At 36.4% G+C, this 18916-nt stretch overlaps 2 protein-coding genes across 2 annotated transcripts in view; both read right to left on the bottom strand.

Moving 5' to 3' along the window:
- The window catches only part of mipepb (mitochondrial intermediate peptidase b), a 30957-nt gene extending 19169 nt beyond the window's left edge, over positions 1–11788 (bottom strand). The window contains exons 1-6 of the mRNA XM_056466550.1: positions 11515–11788; positions 6618–6791; positions 5113–5201; positions 4941–5027; positions 1987–2050; positions 1726–1908 (exon numbers count right to left, since the gene is read on the bottom strand). Coding sequence (XP_056322525.1) covers positions 1726–1908; positions 1987–2050; positions 4941–5027; positions 5113–5201; positions 6618–6791; positions 11515–11622 — 705 coding nt within the window. The 5' untranslated portion in view covers positions 11623–11788. The remainder of the gene's footprint in view (positions 1–1725; positions 1909–1986; positions 2051–4940; positions 5028–5112; positions 5202–6617; positions 6792–11514) is intronic.
- A 3256-nt stretch (positions 11789–15044) lies between these two features.
- Positions 15045–18583, bottom strand: hmgn1b (high mobility group nucleosome binding domain 1b). Its single transcript, XM_056467223.1, has 6 exons — positions 18385–18583; positions 16646–16672; positions 16511–16540; positions 16365–16400; positions 16169–16276; positions 15045–16096 (listed from the first exon to the last, which is right to left on the bottom strand). Exons 1-6 carry the CDS (start codon positions 18400–18402, stop codon positions 16052–16054), a joined length of 264 nt encoding a protein of 87 aa, XP_056323198.1. The 5' UTR covers positions 18403–18583; the 3' UTR covers positions 15045–16051.
- Positions 18584–18916: the final 333 nt, after the last annotated feature.

Below are 18916 nucleotides of genomic sequence, written 5' to 3'. Positions count from 1 at the left end.
AAATGCTGGAAACCTGTGACCATTGACTTCCATAGTAGGAATAACAAATACTGTGGAAGTCAATGGTTGCAGGTTTCCAGCTTTCTTCAAAACATATTTTTTGTGTTCATTAAAACAGTAAAACTCTAACTGGTTTTGCAAGTGAATGGTGACTAAATTATGGCGCAATTTCCATTTTTAGGTGAACTATCCCTTTAGTAAAAAAGTTTTCTACCTACATTAAAAGCAGGACACAATCCAATATAAAAAAGGGGAATGGTGCAAAAATTAATTGCTTTGGGTCTTCAAAAAGGCATTAGTTAGGCTTATATGAGCTATGCAACTCCTGTACATTAAAAGTAAATCCATCAAAATAAAATGTAAAATTGCATATACATTCACCGGCCACTTTATTAGGTATACCTGCTCAACTGCTTGTTAACGCAAATTTCTAATCAGCCAATCACATGGCAGCAACTCGATGCATTTAGACACGATTGAGACGATCTACTGCAGTTCAAACCGAGCATCAGAATAGGGAAGAAAGGGGATTTAAGTGACTTTGATCATGGCATGGTTGTTGGTGCCAGACGTGCTGGTCTGAGTATTTCAGAAACTGCTGATCTACTGGGATTTTCACGCACAACCATCTCTAGGGTTTACAGAGAATGGTCCGACGAAGAGAAAATATCCAGTGAGTGGCAGTTCTGTGGGCTCAACTGCCTTGTTGATGCCAGAGGTTAGAGGAGAATGGCCAGACTGGTTCCAGCTGATAGAAAGGCAACAGTAATTCAAATAACCACTCGTTACAACCGAGGTCTGCAGAAGAGCATCTCTGAACACACAGCACGTCCAAACTACTGCTACAGCAGCAGAAGCCACACAAAGTGTGACTCCTGTCAGCTAAGAACAGGAAACTGAGGCTACAATTCGCACAGGCTCTCCAAAATTGGACAATAGAAGATTGGAAAGATGATGCATAGTCTGATGAGTCTTGATTTCTGCTGCCACATTCAGATGGTAGGGTCAGATTTTGGTGTCAAAACCATAAAAGCATGGATCCATCCTGCCTTGTATCAACGGTTCAGGCTGGTGGTGGTGGTGTAATGGTGTGGGGGATAATTTCTTGACACTTTGGGTCCATTAGTACCAATTGAGCATCGTGTCAACACCACAGCCTACCTGAGTATTGTTGCTGACCATGTCCATCCCTTTATGACCAATGTACACATCGTCTGATGGCTACTTCCAGCAGGATAACATGCCATGCCATTAAGCACGAATCATCTCAGACTGGTTTCTTGAACATGACAATGAGTTCACTGTACTAAAATGGCCTCCACAGTCACCAAAGCTCAATCCAATAGAGCACGTTTGGGATGTGGTGGAACAAGAGATTTGCATCATGGATGTGCAGCCGAAAAATCTGCAGCAACTGCATGATGCTATTATGTCAATATGGAGCAAAATCTCTTAGGATTTCCAGTATCTTGTTGAATCCATACCACGAAGGATTAAGGCAGTTCTGAAGGCAAAAGGGGGTCCAACCCGATGCAAGTAAAGTGTACCTAATAAAGTGGCTGGTGAGTGTATATACAATTCGCTGAAAAATGGCACTAAAATCTATTATTCTAAATAGAGTTCATGTTTGACCCTGGGCTGGATGGTTATGCACTTTCAAGCTCACGCAATGAACAATTAAATATGTAAACAGTAACTAAGCAAATAGAATTTAAATGCACGCACCAGTTCATTAGGAGAGTCAGCGTGCAACCCTCCAATCTGAATCAGGTTTCCGTCTATAGAGAAGAAATGGCGAATATGTTCTGGTAGAAATCGCTTCTCGACTGTGTTTGGGAGCTGAGAGCCACTCAGAAACTCATGATAAAGATCCAGCAGCTTCACATTAAGAGCGACAGCCTTGCTCCTCTAAGATCATTCACAAAGAAAGACAGGAAATCAGTGTGGTCTAATGAAAACAGGCTTGTATTTTGGGATCACTCTTACCTTTGTTTCATCCAGATGTATTCCACTTATCTCAAAATCAAACAGGAACAGCTCCGCCACTCTTCTAAAACAGCACCATATGAAGCAAGTTAGTACATTTATAAAGCAACTACACTACCTGACCAAAGTCTCGTCGTCGATCTCAGTGGTAAGAGAAACAAATAATAACTTGACTTCTAGTTGATCATTTGGAAAAGTGGCAGAATGTCGATTTTTCTGATGCATCATCTGTTGAACTGCATCCCAATCATCACAAATACTACAGGAGACCTACTGGAGCCCACATGGACCCAAAATTCTCACAGAAATCAGTCAAGTTTGGTGAAGAAAAATTCATGGTTTGGGGTTACATTCAGTATGGGGGCGTGTGAGAGATCTGCAGAGTGGATGGCATCATCAACAGCCTGAGGTATCAAGACATTTGTGCTGCCCATTACATTACAAACCACAGTAGAGGGCAAATTCTTCAGCAGGATAGCGCTCCTTCTCATACTTCAGCCTCCACAGCAAAGAAGGTCAAGGTGCTCAAGGATTGGCCAGCCCACTCACCAGACATGAACATTATTGAGCATGTCTGGGGTAAGATGAAGGAGGCATTGAAGATGAATCCAAAGAATCTTAATGAACTCTGGGAGTCCTGCAAGAACGCTTTCTCTGCCATTTCAGATTACTTTATTAATAAGTTATTTGAGTCATTGCAGAGATGTATGGATGCAGTCCTCCAAGCTCATGAGAGTCAGACACAATATTCATTCTTTTTCCACTGCACCATGACTTTATATTCTATACTGGACATTATTTCTGTTAAGTGACAAGACTTTTGTCTAAGCAAAGTCAGACCTTACTGTCCTAATTAAATCATTAAAAATCAAGGCATGATCATATTGTATTTTGGTCAAATAAGCGTAATCTAGAAGCCTTTGCCTTTCATATAAGCCACTTCTGATACCAAATGATCAACTAGAAGTCAAATTATTATTTGTTGTTCCTAAAACTTGGATAGGTGACAAGACTTGACAGGTAGTGTATAAATCAAACTTTTCAAATGTAACAAGTTTTAACTAAAAAACACATCTACAGAATTCAGTCAGAATTATTAGCCCTCCTGTATATATTATGAGAAAATACTGTGTAGAATGTATTGCTCTGCTCAACTGAATAATTTCGGCTTCAACTGTATATATGGGAACAAATTTATATTAGCTGGAAGTCGCCACACTATCTATCAATTAACTAATTTCCCACTGAACCCTTGAGAAAATCCTATTTAATGTCAGGAAAACACCAAAATCTTTGGAAAAAAAATATTGGGGTTCACTTCTGGATTATCCACCTTTGATTATTTCTCTCTTGTATTCAGTTTCGGTTTTTGTAATAGAACAAATATGCATAGAACAAGATGATTTATTTCACATATATATGAAAATATACGTTTTCAGAGACCGTCTTCCACACTAGCTCCACCTGTGTTTAGATCTGCTTTGGAGGTTACACACACACACACACATACACATATACATACATACACACACACACACACACACATATATATATATATATGTGTATATGTATATATATATATGTATATGTGTATATATATGTATGTATGTGTATGTGTTTGCAGCTGCAGTTTGTTATATTCTCAGACAGCATGGCTGCGTATGTATCGGCAGTAGCAGGTCTCGGTACTTGCTCTGCCTTAATAATAAAAGCAGCAGCACCTTATCATATCATATTATTTCTTTTTTTTAATTTCAAGGCTTAACAGACTTAAAAATTCAGTTTATCTGGACTTGGGTATGTTCACAAACATAACTTTTCTTGTATACTGATAACATTTCCTCTTAATTCAATATAAAAAATGTTGTCATGTCTTATTTTGCATAAAATAACAAAAATCCATGTTTTCAGACATGATTAAAACTGCATAAAATGTTTAAAGCAGAAAGACTGATGACTTTCATTGTTTTTAAGCAGTTTGTATCACTTTTAGTTTTTGGCTTGAAAAGGCTGTTCGGAGCCTGAAAAGCAGTTTCCTGCAACGCAGAATGGCAAGTTTTTTTTAACTCCCTCAGATCACATGGTTTTCACTTTAAACTTGTTTAAACATGTTTAAAACTGCATATGATGCTGTGTAAAGCAGGAAGAATGATGATTTTTATTGTTTAGTGTATTATTTTTTAGACAGCACAATCCCAATGTTTTAACTTTACAGTTAAACAATATTTTTTGGTGGAATAACGTTGATTTTCAGGGTATTCGTTTTGATGATTTTGTCATTTTCTAAAGGAGTACAAAGGCTTTTTAAATTAAAATTTTAATATATATAATGGTTAAATATGGTGACAAAGTGGCTCAGTGGTTAACACTGTGGCCTCACAGCAAAAAAGTTGCTGGTTCAAGTCCCAGCTGAGTCAGTTAGCATTTCTGTGTGGAGTTTGCATGTTTTCCCCGTGTTGGCGTGGGTTTCCTCTGGGTGCTCCGGTTTCCCCGACAGTCTAAAGATATGAGCTATAGGTGGATTGGATGAACTAAATTGGCCGTAGTGCATGAGTGTGAGTGTATGGGTGTTTCTCTGTAAAACATATGCTGGATAAGTTGGCGGTTCATTCCACTGTGGCGACCCCTGTAAATAAAGGGACTAAGCCGAAGGAAAAATGAATGAAAGAATGAATAGTTAAACATTAAAATAGTAAATATCTTATTTAATCTTTTGACACTGGAGCTGAAAATGCTGTCTCACCACAACAATAAATTACAATTACTAAATACTAAATATTATTACTAAATTAATTATTACTTTACTGCACTTTAAATCAAGTAAATCTAGCCTTCGTTAGCATTAGAGACGTTTTTCAAGACAGTCAAGGAGTCAAAAGTCATATTGCTGCATCAGAAATGCATTTTATCCAGGCTACTTTCACTTATTTATTAGAAATAGGAAAACCACCTGCCTTGTGTCTGGGTTCAATGTGTCCAAAACAGCCTTATTTTCAAGCAGATTCTTCAGACTCTGACACAAATCGACATTTGTGTTAAGCCTGTAACACACGCATAAATCAAAATAAACTACAAATATGGTTAACTAACAGTAAATCCAGCATAAGCATACAAACAGATTCATACTTTTCCACAACAGTTCCGATGTCAACGCAGGTTTTCTCCGCTGCCTCCCGATAAGCAGCGTCCGGATGAGCCACTTTGATGAAATCTGCCTGCAACAGAAGACTCGTTAATAAAGACCACTAATAGAAACCACAGATTACATTACAGGTTCCCGCTCTAAGCCAAATGTTAAGTTAAAAGCCGAATTTCACACACTATAATTAATAGAAAACAGGCAGATATTGTTTGAGCAGTCCCTCTAGAATTGACTTTGTAGGATTGGGTTTTAAACCACAGCGGTTCGAACTGTAGTTCTGCCGAGTGGGCATTATTAATAGCTATAAATGTGGGAGAGCGTTGATAATATGTGATTGTATTGTATTGCAATATGGAACAGTTAAGTGTTGATGTTAAATCAAAAGTAATTCACAAATACTTGAAAATGAGATGATTTAATGACAATAATTCTCGATGGTTACAACTGAATTAATTACAAAATAACTGTATAAAATGATCAAATATGAAATGATAAAACAGATGATATAAATTGTACCCAGCTTAAATGTAAAATTAAAGTTACAAGAGGTAGCAGGAGAGACACAGGGGGAGGGAGGGAGAGAGACAAAGAGAGCAGGCCCAGAAGTTAGCCTGATTGCAGTAGAGTCAGCGAAGATAGACTCCAAAGGAGGAGAGGAGCAGAGGAGGAAAGCAGGCCAGGAAAAGAAAAGAGGCAGAGCAGCGTTTTACCATCTATTTTGTATCTTTCTTGACCATGTGACTAAAGCCCAAATGTTGAGACATTCAAACTGACCAATCAACATGTGACCACATCGTAAAACCCCCAAAGTCCACATACCAGGCCCTGATCTTATCAGTATCTGCCTTTGGAGCCAGTATGGACCTTCTTGAGTCAAAAATACATGTTTTGTCATGTAAACAAACGCATATAATAATTTAACCTCTTACAACTTACATTTTACAGTGGGGGAAATAAGTATTGAACACGTCACCCTTTTTCTCAGAGAACATATTTCTAAAGGTGCTGATGACTTGAATTGCATTTTTTCCCGGATTTTAATAACAACCAAAGAAATCCAAATATGCAAAGAAAACAAAACTAACTTTACAAATGAATTTATGCGTAATAAAATTAAATGACGTAGGGAAAAGTATTGAACACATGAAGAAAGAGAGGTGTAGAAAGGCAGGGAAAGCCCAGACAGCAGCTGAAATCTCTCAGTAATTATTGTGCCTCTGTACACACGTTTACCATATTTCACTGTAAAAAATGAAGTGCTGGGTTTCACACAATTCCTTCATCTTGTCCCAACACCAATTAAGTTAATGTAATGGTTTTTACAAATTTAAGTTGATTGAACATAAAGCAATTAAGTTGTCCCAAAAACACTTAAGAAATGTGTTGTATTAACTTATTTTAAATCAACTCATCTTTGAACAATTAGCAAAAGTCATTTTTTGAGTGCAGAATATCCATGTTATTATTGCTGCAACACAATTGAGTTTACCAGGTCTGCTACTCTGCATAAGCTGTCAGAGAGCTGGTCGAAAGTGTCCACAGTGACGGCGCCGGGAGGATGAGAACAAACCCTGTGGACTAGAAACTCTGCTTCCCGGAGCGCCTGATGTTGAGCCACCTGAAAACCGGCAGGAGCGCTGAGCTCCGACACGCCAAACAGACCCTAGGAAAACAGGACAGAGACTTACTTTCAGTTTGCTTAGTAAGTCATTTACATTTAGTCATTTAGCAGACGCTTTTATCCAAAGCGACTTACAAATGAGGACAAGGAAGCAATTTACACAACTATAAGAGCAGCAGTGAACAAGTGCTATAGACAAGTTTCAGGTGTGTAAAGTCTAAGAAGCAAAGCATTAGTAAAAAATTTTTTTTTTTTTTTTTTTGGAGAGAGAGAGAGAGAGAGAGGGCACAGTTAGTGGTATAGCCAGAGAGGCAGTTAAGATTAGAAAGGAACTAAACAGTTGCGTTTTTAGTCGTTTCTTGAAGACAGCAAGTGACTCTGCTGTTCTGATGTAGTTAGGGAGTTCATTCCACCAACTGGGTAGATTGAATGTGAGAGTTCGGGAAAGTGATTTCTTCCCTCTTTGGGATGGAACAACGAGGCGACGTTCATTCACAGAACGCAAGTTTCTGGAGGGCACATATATCTGCAGAAGTGAGAGCAGATATGAAGGAGCACAGCTAGAGGTCACTTTGTAAGCAAACATCAGAGCTTTGAATTTGATACGAGCAGCAACTGGCAGCCAGTGCAAACGGGTGAGTAGCGGAGTGACATGTGCTCTTTTGGGTTCATCAAAGACCACTCGTGCTGCTGCGTTCTGAAGCAGCTGAAGAGGTTTGATAGAATTAGCTGGTAGCCCGGCTAGTAGAGAGTTGCAATAGTCCAGTTTGGAGAGAACAAGAGCTTGAACAATGAGTTGAGCTGTATGTTCAGATAGGAAGGGTCGGACCTTTCTGATGTTATAGAGTGCGAATCTGCAAGATCGAGCAGTTCAGTTTAGGAAGTTTGTTTAGCAAGTCAGATAAGAATATTCTAATTAAAAATAAATTAATTAATAATAAATCAAAATTTTCTCATTTGAGCAATCATATTTTATAGTTAAGCACCTTTTAGCTGGTGGTTAAATAAATACTGTACAACAGTCTTATACAGTCAATACTAAAGATAATAGGTTTATATTACAAATTTGAGCAAAACTTTTGTGATGTTTTCTAAATTATTCTTTTTTTTTTTATTAAATTGAATTTGTGGTGCTCCATTGAAGTGGGCAGAGCTTTTCTGCTTGTTTCTCAATATGACTCTGGTTTAAGGCGTTTTCTGCAAAGCATTATGGGTAATGTAGCTTTTCCGCACAAATTCCTCTAAATTAATCAGTAAACAATACTGTAAAAACGGTTTAATCAATGGGAACTGATGGGTTCAGTAAAATCGTTCATAATCTAATACAGACAGCAGGTTTTTCTATAATATAACATAATATATTTCTAATATTTATTCATTAATTTTCCTTCGGCTTGGTCTCTTTATTCATCAGGGGTCACCACAGCTGAATGAACCGCCAAATTATCCAGCATATGTTTTACACAGACCGGTGCCCTGCAGCTGCAACCCAGTACTGGGAAACACCCATACACTTTCATTCTCACACATACACTACAGCCAATTTAGTTTATTCAATTCACCTATAGCGCATTGTTTGGGCTGTGGGGGAAACCGGAGCACTCAGAGGAATCCCACACCAACATGGGGAGAACATGCTAACTCCACACAGAAATGCCAACTGACCCAGCCGGGACCTTATCCAGCGACCTTCTTGCTGTGAGGCGATTTTGCTAACCACTGAGCCACCATGTCGGCCCTATTTCTAATATTATTACAATTTTTTAAAGGAGTTTTTACTTCTGTAACCCTGACGGATTACTCTTAAGGAAGAACAGACTGTCCAGTTTCAAGAGTTCCCACTTAGATATGCTTAGCGTTAATAGCAGGTTTGTCATGCTGTCCCGGGAGAGAACCCTGAGCTCGGAGATACTTGTGCCCAAGGCTCCCGCCCAGTCAATAAGCATATAAAGGCATCCGAGATCAGGTAGTTCTTGAGAGCCCCCCTTAGAAAAGCGAGAAAAAGGAGGAGATGGGGTGGAAGGAGGGATTCTTCCAAAACAAAGACAGAGCAGTAGGGAGAAAATGATCCATTTATAGTAAGCTTGGGTCACTCTGATTGGATTATTACTGATTACAGATGAGAAGCCAGGCGTGCTCAATCATATCACGTGCTCCTCTCGAAATTAGTTTGTGAAACTTCACTTCGTAATGACTTTATTATGCTATTAGTATGATGCGTGTAAATCAAATATACAGTGCTAAGCATAAATGAGCACACCCTTTTTTTGAATCTGAATGTTTTTATCCATTTCTCAGTGAATATAGCCAATATGTAGGCCCACACGGAATCTGCACACACAGAAATCAGCAGATTTTTAGCCTATCATTGAGTCTATTCATTTTCTTGTGTAAATGTGTGTAAATTTATAGTTTTTAATTTCAGTTTTTAAATTAATTTCAGTAATATTATTGACTAATATGAAATTGTTCATTTGATTTATTTACAATACAATAATAAAGTAATATTTTCTTGTTATATGAGAGACTTGCTTTGTTTTTCCAAATAATTGGATCTAGATGAATTTGCATTGTAAACATTCAATAAAAGTTAAAAAGGTATTATATAATAAGGTATCATACACTCTCTGAAAAAAGGTACACGGTGGTACAAATAATGTTCCTCAAGGAACAGTTTTGTACCTTTGTAAAAGTTGTACCTTATATGGGACAGAAAAGACCTCTTATGATACTGTTCTGTATCTTTTATGGTACAATTGAAATGAAGGTGCACAAGTGTTGGACAACTCCTTTATTACAATCTATGAAAATAAATATTACTGGAAAGACAAAGTGATTTTATGAATAATTTCCATATTAAAACCATCAATCATCATTTAAAATCATAAAGAAACTCATAAACATTAATTATTACATTTACATTTAGTCATTTAGCAGAGGCTTTTATCCAAAGCGACTTACAAATGAGGACAATGAAGCAATTTACACATCTATAAGAGCAACAGTGATTAAGTGCTATAGACAAGTTTCAGGTGTGTGAAGTCTAAGAAGCAAAGCATTAGTAATGTTTTTTTTTTTTTTGAGAGAGAGTACAGTTAGTGGTATAGCCAGAGAGGCAGTTGCAGATTAGGAAGGAAAGTGGAGACTAAACAGTTGCGTTTTTAGTCGTTTCTTGAAGACAGCAAGTGACTCTGCTGTTCTGATGCAGTTAGGGAGTTCATTCCACCAACTGGGCAGATTGAATGTGAGAGTTCGGGAAAGTGATTTCTTCCCTCTTAGGGATGGAACCACGAGGCGTTCTATAATACAAAACAACTGGTAAAACAAAACTATATGTATTGTAAACTAAACATTTAAGGCATTTTTAATAAACATTTGGTAAGGATTTTCTGTAAAATGCATTTTTATTATTGATATCCGCACCTTTTGGCATTTGCTTTCCCTTGCGCACGTGAGCTGGCAAAAGTCCTGCATATGCAAAGTGTTCATGCAGACATTTTCTTATTGTAAAATAAATCAAACATTGTGCATATCTCATTACAATACTTTTGCATAATTCTATTTTATTTTAAAATTAGGTAATTAAGTGGACATTTAGGTGATTACAACGGTAATATGTGAAAATTTGAGGGAAAAATTATTGTTATATTGTACATGGGAGAATGTGTTTCTGTAACATTTTTATGAAAAGTGTTGTGAAATGTTTAGCAAAAAAAATGTTTTGACTTTTTTTATGCTTTATTGTAAATGGAAAAGGTGCATTTACACAAAAATAAACTTAAAAAGCACATTGTTTAATAAATGTATTTGATGTTTTATAATTACTGAACATAAATTGAGACATTTTGGACACAGCAAAATGCTTTTAAATAGTTCTTGAAGGAACACATTTGACACTGTTATGGTACAAAGTGTCTAGTCACTGTAGTGGTAACTTTATGCGTCAGATTTGTTCCTTTGAAGGTACAATATTGTATCTGCAGGTTTTAAAAATCAAAGGTACATTTTGGTTTCCCATGGTACAAATCATGTCCTTAATGGTACAAACTGCAATGGTACTAATTTGTTTCTTTGTTTTAAGATACAGGTCTGTTCCATAAAAAGGTACTGCCCCAGTGACGAGTTTGTACCTTCGTTGGTACAACATTGTACTATTCTTTTCTGAGAGTGTATATTAAGTTTTTAGTTATGATACTCCCAAAATAATTCTACATAAATCTGCTGATTTTTACAAAATTCTCAGCATAAATAGCAAAAAATGTCTGCAGATTCTGTCTGCCCCTACCAATATGTTTTGATGAAGTTATACCCGTTAAAAAAAGGAGGTTGGTCACTGAACACATTCACAAATAGAAAGATAATACATTCAATTTCAAACAATTTACAGCAAAAAATATATATAAACAAAAAAATGTAACTAAATTTGATCTTTTTTATGTTTCTCTTGATTTTAATTAATATTTCCTCCTAACGTCTGAATTTGGGTATTATTTTGAGTTTTTTTAGTTCCAGTAGATACTGATTAATCTAATGTATATGCACAAATATATTATTGTAAACATCCTATATAAGATATTAATTTAAAACAGATCTGTGAGGGGTGTCCTCATTTATGTTGAGCACTATGTACAGCTTTAAACGACTTAAAAGCAACAATTAATAATAATAATATTTTGAAAAGACAGAATAAAATGGCTTTACTTGCAAGTACTTATTATCACACATTATAAAAGCCTCTTTGTAATGCATTATATAACAGTCTCACCACATTTTTCTGCAAATGTTCCAGTCGCTGGTGCTGAACATTGAACGCAGCTCCAACAGCAGACCAGGTGTTGACGCTGCGTCTGTAGAGCGCGTGCACGCAGCGCATCACTGATCATCACAGTCAACACTAACAAACATTACAGCAGCAGCTCGTGAGAAACTGCGCTCAGAAACAGCCTCTTGCAAACTATTATGTAAACATAACTAACTAAAGTTGCCCAATTCGCTAATCTACGGAGCTCAGCAGTGGATTTGACCTCTCATCCAAAAAACAACCGTAAGATTTCACTTCAGCACTTTCTATAGTCAATAAAAGCGTTAACGCGTTAGCTTCTGATTTATAATTCAGAAATTAGTTTTAAATTTATGTTGCTCGTAAATGGATTTAATAATACAACGATATATAAGAGTTACTTCTGTGTGTTTCGTTAGATTATAAACCAACGAAACTGTGCGGAGCTTGCGTAAATTTCGCGTGACATAAAGCCCAGTAAATAAATCCGACCAAAGCAGCAAACAAAAGGTCGTTTCCTCTGGTCAAAATGCTTCACACGAAGATTAAACTTTGTTATTTGAGCTAATTGAAGGCTTATTCAGTCATCTGAAGAATTAATGTCCACTCAAAATCGGAATATAAAGAGATTACGTCGAGTACTGGCCAAAGAGTCATCATTTTAAGCCACTTTGAATTAACAACTGTGTTTTGTTTCGTGAAAAGTTCATAAGCAAATAAATACCCACTTTTGATTCTCTTCCAGTTCCAAATGCTTTCGGCAAAAACCACAGAGTCCTCAAGGACAGACAAGTTCCATCATTTCCTTATATTTTATGTAATTTTTAGGGGTCAAATGGGTTTGTTTTGTAATATTTTTAACAAAAGCTCATGTGGGAATCCTGCCAGTAGCATTAGCTTTACAAACCCACATTAAAAATAGCAGGAATGTGGCTCCAAACACAAATTTCAGACACTCCCTTGCCTAAAGCTGATCAGTGTTGGAGAATATAAACAGAAAGCCTTATGGCAAACACTTTCTAGGTCATCACTGTCAAAGAAAAGTTTGGCTGGAGATCACATATGGTGGGCAACTGCTTATCCGTTCATCTTATTAGGCCGTTTCTCTGTTTTCTTATGGGAACAGAACGACTGTTGATGTCACGTCTTGTGTCAACAGGTGCTGTTTGTGACTCAGATCCATCTGTCTCACATCTGATTTCATCATTACAATACGCACATTCAGTACAGAGGCTTTTGACTAATAATGAGGAAGTTATGTATGATTTTGTTTTTGTACATAGTCATGTCGATCATCAAATGGATAGTGTAAGACTTCACTGGAATGGATGTCAAAGTTCACTGTAAAAATGCTGGGTTTCACACAATTCCTTCATATTGTCCCTACGCCATAGGTCTCAAACCCGATTCCTGGAGAGCCGCAGCTCTACACAGTTTGGTCTATCTAATCAAGGTTTTCAAGACTAGACTATTAAGCAGGTGTGAGTTGGAGGTGGTTTGAAGCTAAAGTGTGCAGAGCTGTGACCCTCCAGAAATTAAGTTTGAGACCATTGCGGGCCTACACAAATTAAGTTAACCTGATTGTTTTTACAAATTCAAGTTGACTGAACATAAAGCAATTAAGTTGTCCTTAAAAAAAACTTAAGAACTTAAGATTTGGCTCATTTTAAATAAGTATTTTGAGCAAGCAGCACAAATTATTGTTTGAGTTTATTGCTATTGTATTTAAAGGGTTCGTTCACCCCAGAATTATTATTGTCATCATTTTCTCGCTCTCACGTCATCCCAAACATGAATGAATTTTATTTCTTCTTTAATATATTTAGATATCATAATGTTTCTGTTCCTCGTAAAGTCTAATCACCCAATACTATGATGCTTTAAAATGATCCCAAAAATGAATCCATATAAAATAAGTTCAATCCAATATTAGGTTAAATCCAAATCTTCCAAAGATACGTGATCACTTACTCTCTCTCTCTCTCTTTATATATATATATATATATATATATATATATATATATATATATATATATATATATATATATATATATATATATATATATATATATATATATATATATATATATATATATATATATGCGACGCAGTGGGTAGCACGTTCACCTCACAGCAAGAAGGTCGCTGGTTCTAGCCTCGGCTAGGTCAGTTTCTGCATGGAGTTGGCATGTTCTCCCCGTGTTCGCGTGGGTTTCCTCCGGGTGCTCCGGTTTCCCCCACAAGTCCAAAGACATGCGCTATAGGTGAATTGGGTAGGCTACACTGTAGTGTATGTGTGTGAATGAGTGTGTATTGGTGTTTCCCAGTGATGGGGTCGGCTGCGTAAAACAAGTGCTGGACAAGTTTTGCGCTGTGGCGACCACGGATTAATAAAGGGACTAAGTCGAAAAGAAAATGAACGTATATATAATTTTTTTCAATATTTGTACACATTCAATTAACAGATTTTTTTTTTTTAAGTTACATTAGATACCAAGGAAATGTTACGGGCCAAAATTATTATTTAAAATGCCTATGTTTGTTTCTAAACATGTACCATGGCAATATTGTTTTTTTTTAGTATCTTCAAGACTTTTTATTTCATTAATTTATTAATATAAGCTATTTTGTAGCATTCTTGTAACATTTATTAGTTTTTATAAAAGTTTTAGTTTACAAAACAGAGTTAGCATTGAGGCTTAGTAAAAATTTATACAGTGCTCAGCATAATTGAGTACACCATTTCAAAAATGAATATTTTATATATATTGGTGCATTTGAACAAAACTGATTTTATTAAACAGATATATTTATCAAAATTATATTTTAGCCACAAAACATCTTTAGAAATGGAAAGATAATTGTATATATTTATTGTTCTCTTGATTATTTTTGAAGGTTTTATTTAATTTTTTCCCTAACATGTAAATTTGGGCTACTAATTTTTGAACCATTATTATACATTATTTTGTTAGATTAGCTCCAGATTTAGCTTCAGTACTAATTTAATGTTTATGCACAAATATATTATTGTAATCCTTCTTTTAGAAAATATTAAAATATGATAAAAAATAGATTTGTGGGTGGTGTACTTGAATATGCTGAGCACTGTATATATATATATATATCTTAATACACCACTGTAGGATTCATTAATATAATTTATAAGCACTAAGGCTTAATGAAATCAGTTTTGTGTATATATATATATATATATATATATATATATATATGTATATGAAAAGTTCAGATGCAAAAACCTTTAAATGCCATCTGAATGTTTCTTTTGAATTTAGCATTTTCATCAGGTTCCAGTGTGTAGGTCATATTAATATCATTTTTATGGGCTTTAAATGTTCATTTTCAATGGAAATTTCAGGCGGCACCTATAGGTTTTTGCATGTGAACTCTCTCTCTCTCTCTCTCTCTCTATATATATATATATATATATATATATAGCTATATGTCCAAACTTACAATCATGAATGTAACTTGAAATCAAAAGGAGAACAGGGTATCACAACTGATTTTATTGGTTTGTTTTATCGAACCATAACACACAGAGATACATCTATAAACAATAATCAAAAGAAACTGTACATTTATACTCTAAGTCCCACAAAAATATTGCTACTGCTGGTCAGAACGCTTTACAACTAAAGAGATCTTACAAGTAAAGACTCCTCATCATCATCATCATTCATCTCCAATTATCCTTTTTAATAATGCATTTTGGATATTTAGAGTTTGCAGATATTCACCCCATGTCTGTTATCGGTACCATAACACAAACTGGACTCAAAGCCCACAAAACCGTCTTTTATTTGATTTTTTTTTTCACAGCAGTTTTACAAATTTATTGCGGTACTATCACAGAAGAGACAAAATCAATACACACGAAGCACAGGCCTGACATGAACTCCAGTACTAGAGAATATGTTTATTTAGCAGAAATGATTATGGAGAACCGCAGTTAACATATGAAACACAGCTTACAAACGTTCTACAAGTAATCTTTCGCTTTATAAACAATAAACAATGAGTTATTTGCCCACCCCCTCCCTCCGCCCCTCCCCAAACACACATTACAGGTTACACACACACACAAAAAAACAGGGGGGGAAACCAAAATAAAAACCAAAATCCCTCATAGAGCCAATGGAATGTTAGTCATTCGGACAAGCTTGATAAGATGTCCAGCTGTCTGTGTAAACGACATGCCCAAAAAAACTTACCCCTCTACCTCAAAACCTTGCTTTGAAAGCAAGAACGGAGAGGAGGAGGGAAAAATACGCCTGTCGACATTTACGATGATGGTAGTTTTTTTTTCTGCCCAATGTAAAAATGCTGGATATGATGAGATCACTTTCAAAATGTTTCTTTTTCTTCCATAAAAAATGTGTCTCTACAATCAAACTACTAAAAAACCTGCCTTTAGAAAATAGTAGATAAAAATATTCCCCTGAATTGTACAAGAAAAGAGGTACAGGGAGTGCTGGTAAAAGATGAGACCTCAGCAGAGTTATTCCCCGTCTTCTTTCTTGTCGCCGTCTTCTGTTGCCGATGCCTGAAAGAGCGCATCATTGTTAGCCTTAAATGTATTTCACGGAAATATATGCCTCAAATTTAACTCCCTTACATCATCGTCAGCTTTTGTTTCTCCGTTTTCTGCGGGCACCTCCTCTTTCTTCTCCTCCTCCTTGGGCTCCTTGGGTTCCTTTGTTTTCTTAGGTTTGGCAGGCGCCTTCTGTAATTTACAATTAATTTGCTTATTTATAGTTTGTTCATTTATCAGGTGTGTCTATAGTTATTTTTTAAATTAAACAAGTTCTTACCTTTGGCTTGGGCTCTGCCTTTGGGGGTGCAGGTTTCTGAAAATTAAGAGAGTAATGATACATCAATTAATATGTAAACAACTGTAAATACTTCCTATAGCTGTTGAATGAATGTGAATTATATACGTTTAAAAATGTATACTTACGTTTACCAACCTCTCTGACCTTCTTTTAGGCTGTAAGTCAATAAAAGAGTTAAAAAATATAATATTTTTATTCAGTTTGAAATATATTTTCATTATTAAAACTTTCCTGTGCTATAAATAGTGACATCTGCTTACCTCAGAGACTTCAGCATCATTGTTCGCCTGTGGGCAGAAAAAAAGAAGTGTTATAACATAACTGTATATTAATAACATCTGTTAAAACTATAAGGATGTTTATTGGTTCATTGGAAAATGCTTTTTTTATTTATTAAACCAGAGGATTTCAATTGCATTAAATAAAAAAAATTGCAACTAATGATTATAGACTTTAATTACTTATAAATAAGGCGATTAGTTATCATAACAAGCAAACACGTGGTTCCAAATCTAGTTAAGTACTCAAATTGAATAAAATAAAATTAATAATATCCTAAGTTTGCATAAATAACCACACTTATGTTTAGCGAGTCTTTAAAGTTACAAAACAGAAGCAGTACTTTATTCACTTTCAGTCAAGTAATAACTTGTGTTTTTTTTAATTAAAGTTTAATAAAGTGCTCTGTATGAGTTAACAATTTTATTAAGAAAAAACATCCATGGAAAAGTTTTTTCTTTATAAACCGGACAAGTCGCGCGTGTTTTGATTCACTATAAAACGAACCGACTCATACGAGTCATTCGCTCGTGAACAGATCTCCACTCATTCAGAGGAATCGGCTCATATGAACAATTCCTCTAGGAATTGAAGAATCTCCGGTAGTGCAGCGTGTTAAAAAAAAAGAATCGAATCATACGAGCTGTTCCTTCAGAGCCCATTAATGCTTGTTATGTTACATTTCTAGTTTTATAAAGAAACATCCCACATGTACATTAAGAAACTCCTCATTGTTTATGTCCTGCCTCCGTTCGCTCGCTCTGTTCGTTTTTATTGCAGCGCTGCGCGCACCGCCCCCTTCATGCACACCGACTCATTCAACGCTGATTAATGGAGATTTGCTCTCGCCCCACCGACCTCGCTCCATGACATTCCCGCCATTCACTTTCAAACACAACATCCCGACGTGCACAGCCGCGAGGAAAAAAAAACACACCACAGAATATACCAGAAGAATAGGAAACACCAAACACCGTGCAAGAACACCGCCATTGCATAATCCGCCGTTTGCACGACCAAATGTATCGACACCCAATCATGCACTAAAGCCCCAATGCACGAATTAAATCCCTCATGCACGACTATGAGCTGCAGGATAAAATATCGCACCGTCTGTCGCCATGTATTGAGAAGCCACCGTGAGTTTAAATCATCGGGGTTGCGCGCAAGGGCAGCCATGACACTAAAAAACCCCGAGCCTCTACAAAGACACATATATGAGCATTTTCAGAATGATAAGTAAAATAATGCATGTGATAAATACATACACATCGAATGCAACAATTTGATTCGCTGCCCAGCGCGCAACAACCCCTAGTTTTAAAGACTGTAAGATGCACATAAACGAAAACTAAGATCGTTACACCCCCTTTGTCTGATGCATGTCGATAGATAGGTCTATTTGTAAACAAAACACGACAAATGTAGAATATTCAATTATGCACTAATTATATTACACATCCGCGCATGCATAAATATGTTCTGTTAAAAGGGAAAAAATCTCAGTCGCGCGCTCTCAAATCAAAACACGCGTTTATTAAAACGCAGAACTATGCAATCACGAAATCGCGCGCATACCATTGCAATTTAATTAAAAATGCGCGTATTTGCACGCATATATTTATGCACTATTTGTTTAATTCCGTTTAGTATTTTTTAACACCACATATTCTATTAAAGATGGTGCCTGGATACATGAAGAAACCAATGCGCTACTTACTTTGCTCCTTTTAGGCATGGCTGTAGATCTTCTCAACGCGCACAAAACGCAAAATGCACGGTTTTAACGCTGAAAAAACAGTCGACACTGTGTGTTGAGCTCGGTAAAGACTCACACAGTAGGTTTGATCACAGTATAGGAAGACGTTAACGCTCGTCCGAAACAAAAACCTGCTCAAACCGGATTGGATTCTCCTCCTCCTCCTTCTTCTTCCCTATTCAATTCATCACAGGCCGAGCTGACAGCGAATTTGCGATTCGCACTATGGTGAAGTCTCGCCTCATGCATATTAATTAGACGGTGATGACGTTCCTCGCGTCCGTCCAGTCACATTCGATCATTAATATTCATAAGCCATGCCATACTGCTAGGAGGATTCGCTTATTGGCTAGCAGACTAGCGTCCCCCTTGCCAACGACTGGCTTTAAACCAATCAGAGTGAAGGTCATTAAATATTCATAAGGTAGCTCTTTTCCATAGTACGACTATATAATCCGTTTCTCCGCCTCCTGCTCCCGGTGATTGGCCTGCG

This window comes from Danio aesculapii, chromosome 10 (genome assembly GCF_903798145.1).
Source record: "Danio aesculapii chromosome 10, fDanAes4.1, whole genome shotgun sequence".
NCBI lineage: Eukaryota > Metazoa > Chordata > Actinopteri > Cypriniformes > Danionidae > Danio > Danio aesculapii.
The sequence above is the reverse complement of the archived record's forward strand: the minus strand, read 5'-3'. Positions and strand labels throughout refer to the sequence as shown.

Coding starts and splice junctions, on each gene's coding strand:
- hmgn1b (XM_056467223.1), bottom strand. Junction 16,401..16,510: donor GGTCAGAGAGGTTGGTAAAC/GTAAGTATACAT, acceptor CTTAATTTTCAG/AAACCTGCACCCCCAAAGGC. Junction 16,097..16,168: donor AAACAAAAGCTGACGATGAT/GTAAGGGAGTTA, acceptor GCGCTCTTTCAG/GCATCGGCAACAGAAGACGG.